Source organism: Mustelus asterias, chromosome 12 (genome assembly GCF_964213995.1).
Source record: "Mustelus asterias chromosome 12, sMusAst1.hap1.1, whole genome shotgun sequence".
In the NCBI taxonomy this organism is placed as follows: Eukaryota; Metazoa; Chordata; class Chondrichthyes; order Carcharhiniformes; family Triakidae; genus Mustelus; species Mustelus asterias.
Window position 1 is genome coordinate 31831723 of NC_135812.1, and position 17520 is coordinate 31849242.

The 17520-nt window shown below is 43.2% G+C and overlaps 1 protein-coding gene across 13 annotated transcripts in view; it reads left to right on the forward strand.

The window, feature by feature from the left end:
* auts2a (activator of transcription and developmental regulator AUTS2 a) overlaps positions 1-17520 on the forward strand; it is a 1221519-nt gene that overhangs the window by 1144910 nt on the left and 59089 nt on the right. For 3 of the 13 annotated variants that reach the window (XM_078224990.1, XM_078224997.1, XM_078225002.1), the window contains 4 exons: positions 4921-5560; positions 6836-7086; positions 12694-12929; positions 16711-16755. In XM_078224990.1, coding sequence (XP_078081116.1) covers positions 4921-5560; positions 6836-7086; positions 12694-12929; positions 16711-16755 — 1172 coding nt within the window. Of the gene's footprint in view, positions 1-4920; positions 5561-6832; positions 7087-12693; positions 12930-16710; positions 16756-17520 lie in introns of all 13 variants that reach the window. The other 10 variants (XM_078224989.1, XM_078224996.1, XM_078224991.1 and 7 more) reach the window with 6 other exon arrangements.

The following is a 17520-nucleotide window of genomic DNA, read 5'->3' on the forward strand; positions in this document are numbered from 1 at the left end:
TGCTGCTTCACAGCTCCAGGGTCCCGGGTTCGATTCCCGGCTCGGGTCACTGTCTGTGTGGAGTTTGCACATTCTCCTCGTGTCTGCGTGGGTTTCCTCCGGGTGCTCCGGTTTCCTCCCACAGTCCAAAGATGTGCGGGTTAGGTTGATTGGCCAGGTTAAAAAAAAAATTGCCCCTAAGATGCGTAGGTTAGAGGGATTAGCGGGTAAATATGTGGGGGTAGGGCCTGGGTGGGATTGTGGTCGGTGCAGACTCGATGGGCCGAATGGCCTCCTTCTGCACTGTAGGGTTTCTATGATTCTATGATCTATAAAAATAGCTGACCTGGCTCTCCTCAGACTTTTTTTGATCATTAAGCTACTTGTGTTACTCCAATTCAAATACAAGGTAACAAACACAATTGGGAGAGGTTGATATCACTGCGTATACATCGATATAGCAGGTACCTTACAGGCTGACAGAATCCTTCATCTAAATTGGGTTCTTAAGTCAAAAATATTTTTACATCAAAAATCTCAAAACTGTTTCGCACACCTTTTGTGGAAATACAGAGACCTGTTTCAATATATATTGGTAAAGGGGTTGACATATCGTGCCATTGATTCACTCGGGACTGAAAGTTGATCTAACTGCATATTCTCCCCTTCATTCCCTGCTAAAAGGTGAGGGGTGGCACAGTGGTTAACATTGCTGCCTCACAGTGCCAGGGAGGCTGGTTTGATTCCCAGCTTGGGTCACTGTGCAGAGTCAGCACATTCTCCCCTGTCTGAGTGAGTTTCCTCCGAGTGCTCCAGTTTCCTCCCACAGTCCGAAAAACATGCTGGTTAGGTGCATTGGCCATGCTAAATTCTCCTTCCGTGCACCCGAACAGACACCAGAGTGTGGTGACGAGGGGCTTTCCACAGTAACTACATTGTAGTGTGAGTGCAAACCTACTTGTGGCACTAATAAATAAATTTTAAACTTAGCTAGCAGGGAGGAATTACTCCTTCCTGCTAAATAATGGCCCAGTTGGAGAGATTACTCCTCCTCGTTGGAGTGGAAGTAGCTAATCACTTGTAAAATAAAAACGGCTAAAAAAAAACCATACGACTGCTAAGCTGTTACATTATCTGCTTCATGTTATTGCTTTTGCTGTAACCCACGCTGTTTAGATAGCAGCAAGTTGTGATTTGCACTGCTGCGTAATGTGTCATTAACCAACCAAAGGGGCACTTTATTGAGAGTGAAAGGAAAGGCCTTCTTAACATAATGGTAATTTGCATATTTTGCCTTCAGAGTCGGAAACCTGACAAATTGATTCTTTGGGGATATTAAATGTACATTATATGTATTCAAATGAACTCTTTTGGGATACTAAATACGCATTACGTGTCATTTTGAAACCCTTGAGGCCTAATTAGGGGAGCATGTAGTGCATCACTTCATAATTTTAGAACAACCGGTTTTTAAAAAATTGTCACTCTTGCTTGGGGGTGGCATGAATGGCAAATAAGATGGCTTTAGTATTGTATTTAATAGGTCTGTCACTACCAATTGCCTCCTGACTTGTCTATCGCAAGTCAAGAAAACTTACTTGGGATAATGACTCAACAAGTGTAATATTATTAGACGATGCCAAGTGTAGAGCTGACATGACATAATGCCCATATTTTCCCAGGCTCAGGGAAAATAAGCTGTCAACTGTCTCATTTCTTCTGGATGGATGCAGTCGACAAGCCTGGGGCAATTGAGGTCCTCCCTAATGTTGTTTGGAAGTCTATAGATGGAATCTGGTGGGAGCGATGGGAGTCTTAGCTGCTGGCTAGAGAATTGATGAGATCCCCAAGGTACCTCTCATTGGGAAGGCCCACTGCATCTGGCACTACTCAGGCACTTAGCAGACCAGCAGCAGGCCTTGCTCCAGATCAAGGAGCCTGGGGCAGAGGTCCCAGCCAATCAGAGGCTCTTTTGTACTCAGCAACGCCACTGGATAAGTGATGGCTACTGCTGGTACTGCATTCATCTGAGGCTGCAGATTGAGAAGGGATCAAGGCATAGGTGATTGATGACGGGTAGCTGGTTGAGTGGGAGGGAAGTTCCGCAACAAGGTGAAGGGGGAGGAGTGGGGAGGTGGCGGTTACTCTCAGCAGCCACCCCTTCCCAATACTGGGTCCCTCAATCAGACACTGAGTGCCTTTGCATTAACTGCCCAGTAAAGGTCCCTAATTGGCAGTGGAGCAGGATGGCCATCCACCTTGGACTGAACCAGGGTCACAATGGGAAGGTGTTGGGATACCCACCTGTGCCCCCTCCACCAAACCCGCTGGAGTTGGGCACACAATTTCGCCCTATACTTTTGAACAACAAGTTCATGCTCAAATTTCTAAGGATGTTAATTTTGCACCAAGTCTTCAACATTTTTCTCAGTCCAATAATTGGAGAATTATTAAGGATGTTTAGAATTGGCAGACCAAACATCTAAACACAATCTGATTGTTCCCGCGCTTGGCTGAGGTTTGGTTTTGTGCAGTTGATGAACATTTTGCGCCAATAAGAATAATGTAATTAACGTTTGGGAAAATGGTGGCACCATGAGAAAATTTTCCTGAGATTTATCATCCCTCAACATGGGAAATACATTTTGCCATGTCATCTATTAACAAGTTTCTGAAAAAGAAGGCGGACCAGCTCATAAAACTTTCCAAAATTTGAGAATTTTTAAAGTCAATGCGTTAATCTTATGGAAAGTTTACATGTGTCAGACCCCACTAAAATCTTCAGAGGACTTAGAAAATGACAAAGATCTGCCAATTTTTCTTTTGTATAATGGAATGAAATCAGCAGAAAGCGGTGATTGTATCGCAAGATGAATGCATGCTTTCTATTTTCTGGTGCCAGTAGATATAATTTTATTAATTCCTGCTTTTGTTTCCACTCTATTTGCATTTTCCCAACATTTTCCATCACTTTTATCCACTCTCTTCTCTCAATGTATTCGATCCTTGCTGCATAAGATTCCACACTCCAGATTGAGTGGGGTCTTTCCAGCTTAACTGGTCAGTGCCTGAACCCATTGAGACACGAGAGAGAGTCCCATTTAATACTTTTCTAATCTTCCTCCAAAATAATGGACATTTGTTTCAAAAACCAAAGCAGATTTCACTCATAATTGAAATACAGCATATGCTAAACTTTTACAGATCAGCTGGTAAAGAGGTTAAACTTGTATGTCACACAATGTTGATTTACAAACTAGAAATTCCTTACATAAAGATTTCTGTTATTATGGTGTTAGCGCTGTTCATTATATTATGGGGATGGTTAGCACTGCTGGCTCACAGTGCCAGGGACCCGGGTTCGATTCCTGGCTTGGGTCACTGTCTGTGTGGAGTTTGCACGTTCTCCCCGTGTCTGCATGGGTTTCCTCGGGGGGGTTCTCTGGTTTTCTCCCACAGTCCGCAAGACGTGCGGGTTATGTGCGTTGGCCATGCTGAATTTTCCTTCAGTGTACCCGAATAGGCGCCGGAGTGTGGCGACTCGGGGATTTTCACCATAACTGCATTGCAATGTTAATGTAAGCCTACTTGTGACACTAATAAATAAACTTTAACTTTAATATTCCTGATGTTCCCAGTTAAGTCATCTGAAAATAGGATTTTTCTGTGATTCTGAGAAAACGTGCTTGTATTAATGTTCAGGTTCTTTAGCTCTTCATGTTACTTGAATAGCATTTGGCTTTGCAACAAATATTTCTGATTTTTTTTCAACATTGGAGATTTCTGAACGAAGAAATCTAGATAAAGAAAATATCTTGCCATCAATAAAGAGAAAAAAAATCCTTCCTTGATTCAGCTATAAATGGTTTGCCATGTCCTACAGAATTTTATTTCATTGCGAACAGTCAGACGGACACACGCAGTGGCTTGTTTATTGTCGTGGTAGATTAACATTACAAATACTCTATAACATTATTATTTCTATTAAATATTTTGGAGTGAACATCTGCTGAAAATACGCACGAGAATTCTTGGAAATCTCTGGTTGGTTCAAATATTAGCAGAGATGTGGAAGCAAATTATCCATTTGATCTCTCGATCAGGGCAAGGGTGACCTGCAGGGGGAGAAGATTTGAATTCCCATGCAAGTCATATGAATGTAAAAATGAAATTAGTTTCTGCTATCCTTTGTTCCAGTTATATTATGGGCTATTCATGTTGGAAATTATCTTTGTGTCCATGGCCATTCCTGGAGGCAGACTCTTCCGAAATTCTTCTGTCTTGCCCGTAGCGGGTGAGACCGAAAACTTGGCGGATTATTCAAAGGTCCGCTGAGCTCAGACGGGAATTTTCGGTCTTTGGGCGCGTGTGGCTGGAGAATCCCACTCTTTGTCTCCTGTGAGCCTACTTATGATCTTTGCCTACTTGATATCAAAGCAAATGTGTTAAGATTGTTGAGTTGCATAGAGCACGCATGCCACTGTGCTCCAGGTGACAAGAATACATCTTTGTGAGCTGCTGGTCGGGGATCTGTATCTACTGTAGCCTCCTGTAACAGTGACTGGCTACACTACAAGTGCCTTTGGACGAGGCATTAATTGCCCAGTAAAGGTCCCTAATTGGCAGTGGAACAGGAAGGCCATCCACTTTGGACTGAACCAGGGTCACAAGGGGAAGGTTCTCTCAGTGAGAGAGAACATCAAACAAAAATCACTTATTTTCATCACAGTTGTCTCAGTAGAGAGGAGCCTGTTTTGTAGATTCACCCATGTTATTCAAAGTTTGCCTTTTAGATTGTATTATTTTAGTGAATATTTGAGCAGTGTAAATTGAAGAGTAGAATCTGGAGCATAGACATTTTATTGATCAGACTGTACTGGAGTCACCTGATATTCAGTTGAAAAGATGCATTTTGATTTGTCCCATCTGTTCTCTCTACAGTTACTGACTTTAGTGTCAGCGCACTTACAACAAATGACACCCGAGAAGCAAGAGGACCAAATGTCCGCAAAATTTCAGGGTTAGAACGAAGTCAGGAGAAAAGTCAAGAGGGCTCCAAAGACCAACTGCTTCTGCTTGCTGTGGCAAAGGAGCCTGTTGCTCAGGCTCAGACCCCATCCCAGCCCCAACCCCAACCCCAACCCCAACCCCGGCCCCAGTCCCAACCCCAACCCCAGTCCCAATCCCAGGCAAAACTCTGCTCTCCAATTCCTGTGCAGACCCAGATCACACAGCATTTGCCCCAGTCACAGCCAAAGGTTCTACCACCACCCCAGGGTCAAGCCCAACCACAATCCCAGTCTTTACTTCCATCCCAACCCCTAATTCCATCTCAACCCCAACCTGTACCTCTACCCCAATCTGTACCTCTACCCCAGCCTCAACCTCAACCCATATCTCAGACTCAAGCTCAAGCCCAGGCTCCGACTCCTCAGCACCAGCCTCACCCTCAGTCGCAGCCCAGGCCACCTTCTCCTCCACAGCCAGTTGTTCAAAGTCAACTTCCATCTCGGCCAACGTCTCGGAGCCTCCCACAGTCTCTGTCTGTTTACAGCAGCAGTCTAAGTCTAAACAGCATAAGGTGAGCAACTGAGATTGTTTATAACTCTTCATATTTGTTTGGAAAATAGTAGAATAACTGTGAGAACATCTACTTAGCTAAGCATATGCCTCAATTTCTCACACAAAACCACTTTATATTTGGGTCCTTGTAATCAAATGCATGAACTACAACTGTAAGTGCAGTTTAAAATGACAGGAGGGCTAACAGCCACAGACCATCACATATACAGATGTCTGACATGAATGTACACAGCACAAATGTGAGCAAAAATAAGCGTGATTTCAAATGTAGATAACATTTGTATGATAATTTGATGGATTCATATTTGTGCCTTAAACTTTAGTGAAACTGTAAGTTTGTTAGATGACATTAGAAATTCTATGGGAGTAGTTTTGCTCCCCCATTATGCCTGCTCTTCGCCTGACTCATCAAGCATGGTTTCAAGGGACCAATCTATAACGGGTACTTATCAACTGACTGATGGTAGTCACCAGTGGAAGGCATTACAATCAAGTCTACTCCTTACATCTACACACTTTACAGCAGGCATGACCGGCTAGCAATCAAAAAGAGGAAATCTGGTTGAGGTGGTTAAATTGACATTGTTGATTTGAACTCAGGTTTCCCCGTAAATCCTCAATTGGTTTCCTGCCTTTCAGTCTACAAAGACATAGAATCCCTACAGTGCAGAAAGAGGCCATTCAGCCTATTGAGTCTGCACTGACTCTCTGACAGCGCATCTTACCCAGGCCCAACCTGGCCTACCCTCATGTGCTTACTCATATGCATCTTTGGACACTTAAGGGGCAATTTAGCATGGCCAATCCACCTATCCTGCACATCTTTGGAGTGTGGGTGGAAACCCACGCAGACAGTGCGACAATGTGCAATCTTCACATAGACAGTGACCCAAGACTAAGATCAAACCTGGTGCTAACCACTGTGCCGCCGTGGACATATGCTTCATGAAATATTTGAGTTGTGCCAACAACTCTCCTTGAAATGCAGCATTGTACATGTGATTCCATTACGAATTCAAATATTTTGCACAATTATTTTAATATACATGATTGACAGAGATAGGGAAGGGAGAGAGAATTGTCACTCCCTTATTATCTCCCAATAGCTGCGGACATTAATAAAAAGGGCAGGATCAATAAATGGTAAATGAGATTGCAAATGTTTGCACTGCTATTTAAAAATGTGTCAGCATTCAGTACAAATAGTATATGAAGCATGTTTATGAATCTTATTGTGCTTTTTGTTTCTCTCTCTCCCTCTCTCTCTCAGCAGCAGCAGAAGTAGTACTCCGGTCAAACCGCAAGCTCCTCCAGCACACAATTCCCATCATCCTTCCACTCCCAATTTTTCTTTGGCCCTAGCAGCCCACAATACTTCACACACCTTTACGCCTAGTCTGCAGCCTGCAAACCATTCGCATCATCCCACTATGTTTGCCCCCCATTCGGCTCTACCACCACCTCCTCCACTGACGTCAAGTGCCCTTCAGGTTCCAGGACACCCCGCCGGTGCCGGATATTCAGGTGAGTGATGGGCTTCCCAGCAAACCCATTTCAACCGGAATGTTATTCCATGTCTCTCTCTGTTTTACCTCTACCATCCTGTCATTGCCATTCACGAGCTTCAAAACAAAGGAACAGACAAACAGAGATCTACTCAGATTATTAACTCCTTAAATCTCATGCGTAGTCCAGATGTGTAGATCATAGAAGCCCTACAGTGCAGAAGGAGGCCATTCGGCCCATCAAGCTTGCACCGACAACAATCCCAACCAGGCCCTATCCCCATGTATTTACCATTCTAATTCCCCTGAAACTAAGGGGCAATTTAACAATCATCCTAACCCGCACATCTTTGGACTGTGGGAAGAAACTGGAGCACCCAGAGGAAACCCACGCAGACATGGGGAAAATGTGCAAACTCCACTCAGAAAGTCACCTGAGGCTGGAATTGAATCCGGGTCCCTGGCGCTGTGAGGCATCAGTGCTAACCACTGTGCCACCGTGCTGCCCTTTCTCTTATGGCAGCTCGGCTATACTAGTCCACAGCCCTTCCCCCATCTCCATATAAACGTTTCTGTCCACGTGGTTGTCCAGTTCCACTGTGAAATCCCAGATTTGAGACTGCTTCTATCATATACAGTGCAGTTATTGACAATTAGTCCTTATTGTCAAAAAAGTAAGTGTATATCTCTACCTGATCCATTGATTTTATGAATCTCATTATTTTTCCATGACTGGTTGTTTTATTTCCTTCTGCAGTTGGTTCCAAGTGAGTTAGGTGCATTGACCAGTCTGGAAAATTTTGCATGGTTGTAAATGTGAGAGTGCATCTTTGAAAAGGTGCAGAATTATAGCATTGATGAAAGAAACAAAGGATGTCAATGTCCAAGACCCTTTTAGATGATCTTCAACATTTACAGTGTCTCCTAAATAACATCCACAACAATACCTTGACTCAGCTGGTACATAATGAGCACATCTGCGCATCAACCCTCGCTCATTGTTGTCCCAGTTGTTACATTGTAGGCTTCAAAGCCGGTGGAATTGGCAACCCAGAAGCAAGCATTTTGTTGCCGCTGAATTAAGCAGCCTGGGGACATTCCTTAAATGTTTGCTTGAACCTTCCTCCCAGTTTGCAAAAGGGTATTGTAGTGGTACAATGTAATACATTTAAAAAGACAATATTTATGGCCCCAATTAGCTATCATTCAGGGCACTTGTTGGCATTTGACTGGCAGTGAAGTGACCTCCCACTGCCTGAAGCGGTCTGGGGACTACCAGAGGCAGAGGTTCCGTCCCCCAATGAGGCAACTGCAGACCAAACACTGCCGCTGGAGGGTTCCCATCTCTGATTAAAGGGTGCCGACTGCTTGACCCCTCACAAATATTTAATCAGTTTTATGCCTCTCAGGGTGCCTCCATTTTGAGCAGCTCCCAGGGTTTCTTACCTGCTGCAGTAGTTCCCACATCTATCGGTGGGGCTACTGAGGCTGTAGATTTTCTGGCCCTGTGATTAACCCAGCAGATTTGACAGCCCACCAGTTGCACTGAATTAACCCCCCCTATTTAGTCCCGAAGGCGAGATTCCAAATCCTATGTTCAACAGTTGTTGCCTTACAGTTAAGATGCCTCTTCAACAGCTTCTTATATTTTATTTTCAATACCTGTGTCCCAAGGAGGTATTTGAGTTTGATTGTCCTTCATGGTCGATGTCAATGAGAGATATCGCCCAATCCTGTTACCCCATTTTGGATAGCTACATGATCACTGTGTAGGTTGCTGTCACCATCAGTGATGGATCATGTAAAACCAACTGTATCTGCCTGTAGTTGTGCTTTCATTTTATGCCATTCATTTGTTCATAGACCCTTTTGCAGTCATTTGTAATATTTTCCTGTGTAACTTGCTTAATAATGAACGGAATGGTAGCATTGAGTGTATAATGTTGATGCATTAAATTAATAATTTATTTAACTTACTATGAAGTAGGAAGTATGGGCAGCACCCATACCTGGGCCTTATGACATTTAGTCAGGAATAATATTCACAACAACACTGTACATTTATATATCACCTTCGATGTAGAAAAATGTCTCAATGTGCCGCACAGAGCTATCATCTGCGCCCAAGAATTAGATATTAAGAAAGGTGACCAAATGCCGAGTCATAGAGGTGATTTTAATTTGATATATTATTGTCATATGTATTGGTATGCAGTGAAAAGTATTATTTCTTGCGCTATACAGACAAAGCAGACCATTCATAGAGAAGGAGAGAGTGCAGAATGTAATGCTACAGTCGTAGCTAAGGTTTCGAGAAAGGTCAAGGAGAGCTGTAAAGTAGAGTATGGAAATTTTGACAGGGATTGAAGATAATGGCTTGATCTTTCGATCTTAGAAAGAAATTGCGCTGAATCCGAGACTCGGATGTTGAACAAGCAACCTATCCCTGCCGAGGCATTGGGAAGATGAAGAAATATAATGTTGAGTTCATTTGTTTAAAAGTAAAAACTGACCTCAATTCTGTGAATGATGTTGCTAGGGGCCAGCATGTATACAATGAAGAAATGGAGCCAAGAGTAGACCTTTGGGGGACTTGAGAGTTAACAGTGCACGGGTGGCAAATACTGGAGATGCTCTATGATTGGATTGGGTAAGTCAGAGTGGAATCAGGTTGGGGAAGTACCACTGAGTTGAACTATGGAGGATAGGTATTAAAGGAGGATTGCGTGTCAGATGTTGCAGAAGGGGTGCACCATGGCCACAGTCACAGAGAATGTTATTTCCAAATTTGGTTAGAGCCATTTTGGTGCTGTGGAAGGGTAGATTGGAGAGATTCAGACATTGAGTTGCAGGAAGTATGGAAAACAATTTTGTGGCAGAGACTGCAGGTTTGAAAGGTGCTGTCGAAAGAGCCTTAGCGAGTTACTGCAGCGCATCTTATAGATGATATACATTGCTGCCACTCCAGCCACTCTCCGCTTGTGGTGGAGAGCGTCAATGTTTAAGGTCGGCTGTTTTGTCCTGTGTGGTATTGAGCTTCTCGAGGGTTGCTAGAGCTGCAGTCACCCAACCAAGTGAAGAGTATTCCATCACACTCCTGACTTGCACCTTGTAGATGGTGGGCAGGCTTTGGGGAGTTAGGAGATGGGTTACTCACTACAGAATTCCCAGTGTCTGAGCTGCTCGTGTAGCCACAGTATTTATATGACTGATGCAGTTCAGTTCCTGGTCAATGGAGTCTGAATAATTTCCAGGCTGCATGTCAAATATATCTAGCAAATTTCTACCTCATGCTGTAGACGTGAAGACGTAAAGTCCCTTATGTTCTACACATCACCTGGTACAGCAGGGGAAGGATCCTTTGTTCTAGCTTTGCTGAAGAGGAGAAATCGAAAGTTTGGCAAACTTGCTGGTCCATCCTAAGTTTGACTTGCTGGTAGATTTCTGGTGTTACAAGCAGTCCCCGGACGAGGTCCCCTAATTTGTTGAATTCCAGAACAGGTCCCCAGTTTTTTTTTATTTGATCAGCTGGCAACATTTATTGCCCATCCCTAATTGCCCTTGTACTGAGTGGCTTGCTAGGCTATTTCAGAGGGCATTTCGAGAGTCAACCACATAGCTATGGATCTGGAGTCACGTGTAGACCAGGCCAGGTAAGGGTGGCAGATTTCCTTCCCCAAAGGACATTATTGAACCAGATGGGCTTTTACGGCAATTGGCAATGGTTTCATGGTCATCATTCGACTTTTGATTTCCGATTTCTTTTTAAACTGAATTCAAATTTCACCATCTGCCATGTTGGGATTCGAACCCAGGTCCTGAGTCTCGGTATTACTAGTCCAGTGTCAATACCACTATTCTACTGCCTCCCCTCATCCACTCCTCATGCTTCTGGGTGAGGTGGAATGAGCTGGCCCTCCTTCTTTATTTGACTTCCTCAGTTGCCCACAACAAGGTTAATTGAAAAGGGATCCCTTCCCCTCTGGATATCTGTTCCTCATCCAAATGTATTGATTTTTTTGATGGACCCAATTTAACCAGGCTTTCTTGAGTTGAGGAATGAGTACGTTTATTAGTTACTAAAATGTAAGAAAAATAATGAAAAACATAATGCTCATACACACAGATTAGAAATTGAAAGTTAAGAGTCCAAATAAAATTTTAAAAATATATACTAATTAGTCTTTTGGCTCTGCTTGTGAGGCACAGATGGCAGTACATTGCGGCCATAAAGATGGGTGTTTCTGGGAGAGCTGACGTTGGCAGTTTCTCAGTTAATTGGAGACACTTAATTCAGCAGGGTAGCTGAAGAGGCTGTCCTATTTGCTTCTGATTGTGGCTTCCATTGGGATTTAACTCCAGCAATAGGGAGAGCTTTCCTGCAACTGCAGGGGGTGACTAGGTGGTATTTCTTCTAGTTTCTGTATCAGTCACACACTGGCACACCAGCACACACACCACATCTGCAGTAGCTTTTTAACCCATTTCCTTGTGTACTCCTGGAAGAGACACCTTGCACCAAGAATCCGTGCTTTCTCTGATCTCAGACCATTTTATACATTTTGAGACATAAAGGTGGATTTTTTGGATGACTGCTGAAATGTGGCAATCAGTCTCCATTGTCTCCACAACCACAGGACATTGAAGTTCAGTCTTTTGCATCTCATCTCTTCCTTTCAAGTGTCTCTATCTGAAATAGGTCTTGCCACCAATTTGGTGCAACCTACCCTGTTCTCTTAGGATAGGTCTGTCAACTATAATCCACAGTGGAATTTTCCAGAAAACGGTCACTGCAGGATCAGTCATCTTCAGCTCAGTGTCTTTACTTGTATCTCTTTATTTAAAAAAAAAACACAAGTCTTCCTTAAAGTGTTCAATTCAGTAAGTAATTCAGGACTGTAATCTGTCATTGTGAGACTGGTGCCTGTCAGAACTGAGGGGAGGAGGAGGAAGTAGACTTGATAGCACTCTGAGGAATAGCAGGATGGGAATTGAGCAGTGGCAGAGAGGAGGAGGGTTCACCACATACGTCAGCATCAATCTTCAATTTTCTCTCTTACCCAACACTTTAATGTTTTGTAATCTGGTTCCTAGAATTATATCTTTTAACTCGTTTTAACCTGACCCACCTTCAGCGAGAATGGGCTGGAAATAGTCAGATACATATTTTACATCCTGGCCACTGTACAGCCCGCCAGCTTTTACACTCACAACTGCGATGGCAAAATGCTTGCCCAGGATTTTGCCATTGTAAAGTGTTTACATTCTGCATCCTGTTATAACCGTATGGATTGGAAGTTTCCATTAGAAAAGTTGTCGCAAAAGTGTTTCAGAAAGTAATGCTTGAGGATAATAAGTGCGATGTGAAGGATTTGTAAATGTATGCATAAAGTATATACAAATATTTTCACTTTCTGGTATTTGATGTATGCAATACATATGTACAATTATGAGTTTTATTTATACCTTTTTTGTGAAAGTTCTAAGATTTCCTTAACAAGTGTGTTGCTGAGTCTCATCTCTACATAACTTAAACTGGACGGCAATGTATGGAGTGTCTGTGTGTTTTATATTGTGTCATTTAGGAAGTACGTAGCTCCTCACAATGTTTATCTGTCTCTCATAGAACAAGAACTCCTGCGCCAAGAGCTGAACACCCGATTTTTGGCCTCTCAAAGCGCCGACCGAGGGGCCTCGCTGGGGCCCCCACCCTACATGCGGGCGGAGTTCCACCAGCACCAACACCAGCACACCCATCAACACACTCATCAGCATACCTTTGCGCCGTTTCCGCATACCATCCCACCAACGGCCATCATGCCAACTCCTGCACCACCCATGGTGCGTACCCAAGGCAGAAATGTGAGGATAAGTAGAGCACAGCAACTCTATTCCCCTTATATCACTTATATTGTTCTGGTCTTTATGAGACACCGTAACTGTGTATTGTCCGCAGATTCCAAACTATTTGTACCAACCATTTTGTCTGCAGTTATTAGTCAATCTGGATAACTAATGCCATGTTTTCTTCATGCTAATTAGAGCAATTTATAATGAGAGTTTCATTCCCAGCTTTCCTCAAATATTTATGTGTTGTGAATTTAAGGCCATGGATAATTGTCTGACTGTGCATCTGGCAGGAAGCCTCAGCTATTCCTGGTGCATACTGGAAATTTGAACATGCATTGCTAGCAATTTTCTGAGCATAGGTTTTCAATAGTAGGAAAATCGGATACCCACATTTCCAGTATGTGCTTCTGGGGGCTGGGAATCTCTAAAAGAAACAGATGTCATCAGAAACTTCTGAGCCATGAGCCAGAAACCATTTATGTCCACAAACAAGACACCTGAATGGATGCTTGTGGTACAAACATGTCTTGTGCAAGCTTCAATCCTCATCCTCCATTTTGTGAAAGACTTTTGTGCATTGAGGTAGCATCTTTACCCATAGTGGCCAATGCCTGCTGCTATAAAACTGTTACCATTATTTGCACCTTTGAGTTTCTCTGCAAGGTAGCACAGGGATTTTCTGTGTAAAATGCCATGATTTCTCTGCACTGGGGAAGATTGGGGTTGGGGGCGTGGATTGCAAAGTAACCTGGTCCTGGACTTGAAGAAGTGAGAGTGAGAGGGAGTGGGATGGCTCAAGCTTCACAAGAAACCAATTCAGGATTTGATTTCACGTGACGCTCACATTTGCCTTCTGTGGTGTGTGTGAATTCTGTCATGTGAGTATTGGGATTGGGGGAGAATTTTACAAAGCTGTCTCACAAAGACAGCATTGGCAGTGATCGCAAAGAGAGTTGCATTGTTGATGGTCTCACCCACGTAAATGAAAGGGACTGAGCAATTCGAGGCACCAATCAAACAAGGGAGGGAACAATGAAGAACTCAGATAAAGTCACTGTTATTTTGCGAATCTTGTACTTGGGTTATATTTCACCCCTGAAATTAATGTGTAATTATTGGTAGAGGGGTTTCCTTCATAGAAGCTGTGATTTGCACCTCTGCTTCAATGTCTGTTCACATTCTGCCTTTTGCTGCGATTGAATAAGGCGACTTCTCTGCCAAACTCGACAACCTGGTGAAGTGATTTAGCTCAGGAGGCAAGGAAAAGCACCAGGAATCCCAGAAGGCTCGCCACTGGGTAACCAGAGGAATGCATAGATGAAAAGTATAGGTTTTGAAGTCCAAAAAGGACAGGGATAAAATGTGACTGAGATAACATACGGCCAAAATGGTTCTCCTTGCCCCATTTTTCCTCCTTATTTTCGACAATGCACCCTGAAGGCAGTACAGTAGAGGAAAGTTCAGCCTATAATTTCTTAATTAGACAGTGTCAGTTCTGCTCAGTTGGTTACAAGAGAACTTCTGAGTCAGAAAGCGGCTATTTAAACCACACTGCAGGATTGAGCATGTAATCTAGACTGACTGCAGTGTGGAGGGAATGTTGCATTTAGGCGGGGGGCGGGGGAAGGGGGGCTGTACCATCTTTCAAAGAGTGAATTAACCTGAAACTTTGTCTGCCTATTCATTAAAGGCAGACCTCTCCCGTTGCCCTGGCCAGCTGTCAGCCAGCACCATCTAAAACAAGTTAACCAATCACCCAACCCAATGCCAGACCTTGCTTTGTGCAGATTGCCTGCCATAATGACCGACAAAACAGCAGTGACTGCACTTCAGTAGTAAGTAATTGGGCTCGAGGTACTTTGAGACATCCTGGAGACGTGATAAGATGCTATATAAATGTAAATGTGTTCAGTCCTAAAACAGAAATGAGATCCATGCAACATTTGCATATGTATTTGATTCGGAGCCTTCATTGTAAATAGGGTCACGTCAAATTTATTTTAAACTTTAGCCTTTTTAAAAAATAGTTTTACTCTTATAAATGCTCATCATGGGTGGTTTTCCCAGTGCAAGAACAGCAATAAGGCTACCTCTTGCAGAGACGTGTCCGAATAGTTTAATTACCATTATATACTTAATTCATTTTTCCCTTCATAATGTGGAACATTTATATTTATTGCTGTTTGTGTGTCCCTTTCAGTTGAGACTAAAAGGGGCATTGTTAAAAGGGTAAAAAAATTGAAAGTCTGAAATTTGACTTGTTTATTGTGAAGCTGCAGAAATGTAAACATGCTGAATCCGCTAAATGTGTAGGTTATATTGGTCACTGCTTATTTAGAGCAATGTCATTCTTTATTAAACAACCCACACTGAACGCATTGAGAAGGCCAGTAACATGTGGCCAGTTAATTTGGGGCAGAAAACGAAAAAGGAATGCTGTCTTTTTAAGAAAATAGACTCAGTTTTGAACTTGCCATCCGATGTGTTTGTGTGGAAGTCAAATTCCTGTCTGACTTGACATCTTTATATAGCATCTCCATGTTAACCCCTTGGATTTCAGGATAATCCCCTGGCTTTGAACAAGTCAGTTTGATCTTCCCCATGCTACCAAATTTTTTTGAAATTGCAAATAAGTTAGCCCGTGTCATTCTGCAAATGTGCAGATTCCTGAGGTTTTCTTCTAAGAGTCACCCAGCTCACAAGTAGAATAATGTCACGCATGAAAACGATATTCTGCCAAAGACAAACTGCGTATGGAATGGTGCAGCATTCTACTGCCTGTGGGAGGGGTAGGACCTGGGCTTCCACCCCATGCAGTGAGCGATTTCCATATCCCTGTCGTACCATAGAGGAGGAGGGACAGAATGCCAAGCACATGCTTTCAGGGAAAGAAGCTGATAAGAGCGTATTATCTTCAAGAAAGACCTTGGCACTGCTGCCGCACAGGGACTCGGGTTCGATTCTCGGCTTGGGTCACCGTCTGTGTGGAGTTTGCACGTTCTCCCCGTGCCTGCGTGGGTTTCCTCCGGATGCTCCGGTTTCCTCCCACAGTCCAAAGATGTGCAGGTTAGGTGGATTGGCCATGCTAAGTTCTTCTTCAGTGTACCTGAACAGGCGCCAGAGTGTGGCGACTATGGGATCTTCACAGTAACTTCATTGCAGTTGTACTGCACACTGTACTGTAGTCATAAGCCTACTTGTGACACTAATAAAGAAACTTTAATAAAACTTTAGAAGCTAGAACAAGATTGATGAGGCGGACTGGTTGAGGCAGTGAAGAAGTTTGCTTGCGTGGCCGGATTGGGGTGAGGAAATCATGAATTGGAGATGGGAAGAAAGGGGAGAAAAAAAACTCTCATTCCCTCCAAAACAAAATTCATAGCCTTGATTTCCCACTATTGCACTCACCAGCCAGTGATTTTCTGCCCATTACAGTGGATAGTTGTACACTGGCGAGGACAGAAGCAAGAGAACCCTCGATTGCATATCAATGAGACCCTTGAAAGAATATTGTATTTTATCTTTTTCACAGACTGTCGATCTAAGATCTTGTGAAATACAAAATTTCGCCAGTGCAGAATATGGATCTGGGAAAAATGTATCTGCCAAGCCGGCATGCTGAACATGAATTTGTTTTATTTTGTTACATGTCGATTATCATATCTGACACTTGTAGCTGCAGTTGAGTGTGACAGATTATTTTTGAACAGCACAACTTGAGTAGCCATGGCAATGGGAACAAATCTGTGTTAACAGACCATAACTTGTTTTACATGCTTTGATTCCTTTGCAGTTTGACAAATACCCAACAAAAGTTGATCCTTTCTACCGACACAGTGTGAGTGAACTCACCATTACACCAAGCTTGCTCCAGCCATAGACAACCCTTGAAGCACTGTGTTAATTCAAAGCATTAGTGTGATACCCTGAGCTGTGCAGTTAATGAACAAACAGCCCAAAATGTAAAAGAAAATCAGGCTATCAGCAGGCTGTTGTTTCTATTAATGGCCCGCGTGCATGTACTGAATGCCTCCAGCGAAGCGTAAATGTGCCAAAGGTAAATTGGGAGTTGGCATAAACGCACTGTTTCCACTTAAGATGCAGCATGAAGTACAAGCACTGAGACCAGCCAGGTTAACAAAACAGTACTTTCTGGGGAGGTAAAATACTTGTTATACTGTTCCTGTCCCAAATGTACTTTTGGCCTTTTAGCAATTGGTGTTGATTCAGAGGATGTTAAGGACAGAAACTTGCCACCAAACATTCAGTTTCAGTGTGCTTGGCGAAACCCATATGGAAATTACTACTTAACTCTATATTTTTATCTGTTATTTTGTACTTTCTCTCCTCCCTCAGGTCTTATATCATATGGCATAACCTGTCTGAGACTATGGAGAGCAGACATGCTGCCAGGTATCTGGTGGTCTCTCTCTCTCTCTCTATACTGGGCCGTAAGGGGGAATGACAGAGATGGGTCAGGGTAGTTGGAGGAGAGGGGAATGTTTGATTTTATTCAATTTTTACTTCTGTCAATCCTTTCTGACATCTTGCTCAGCTCTGACAGACCCAGAACTTATTGTGTGAAGTACATAGCATGCTTCTG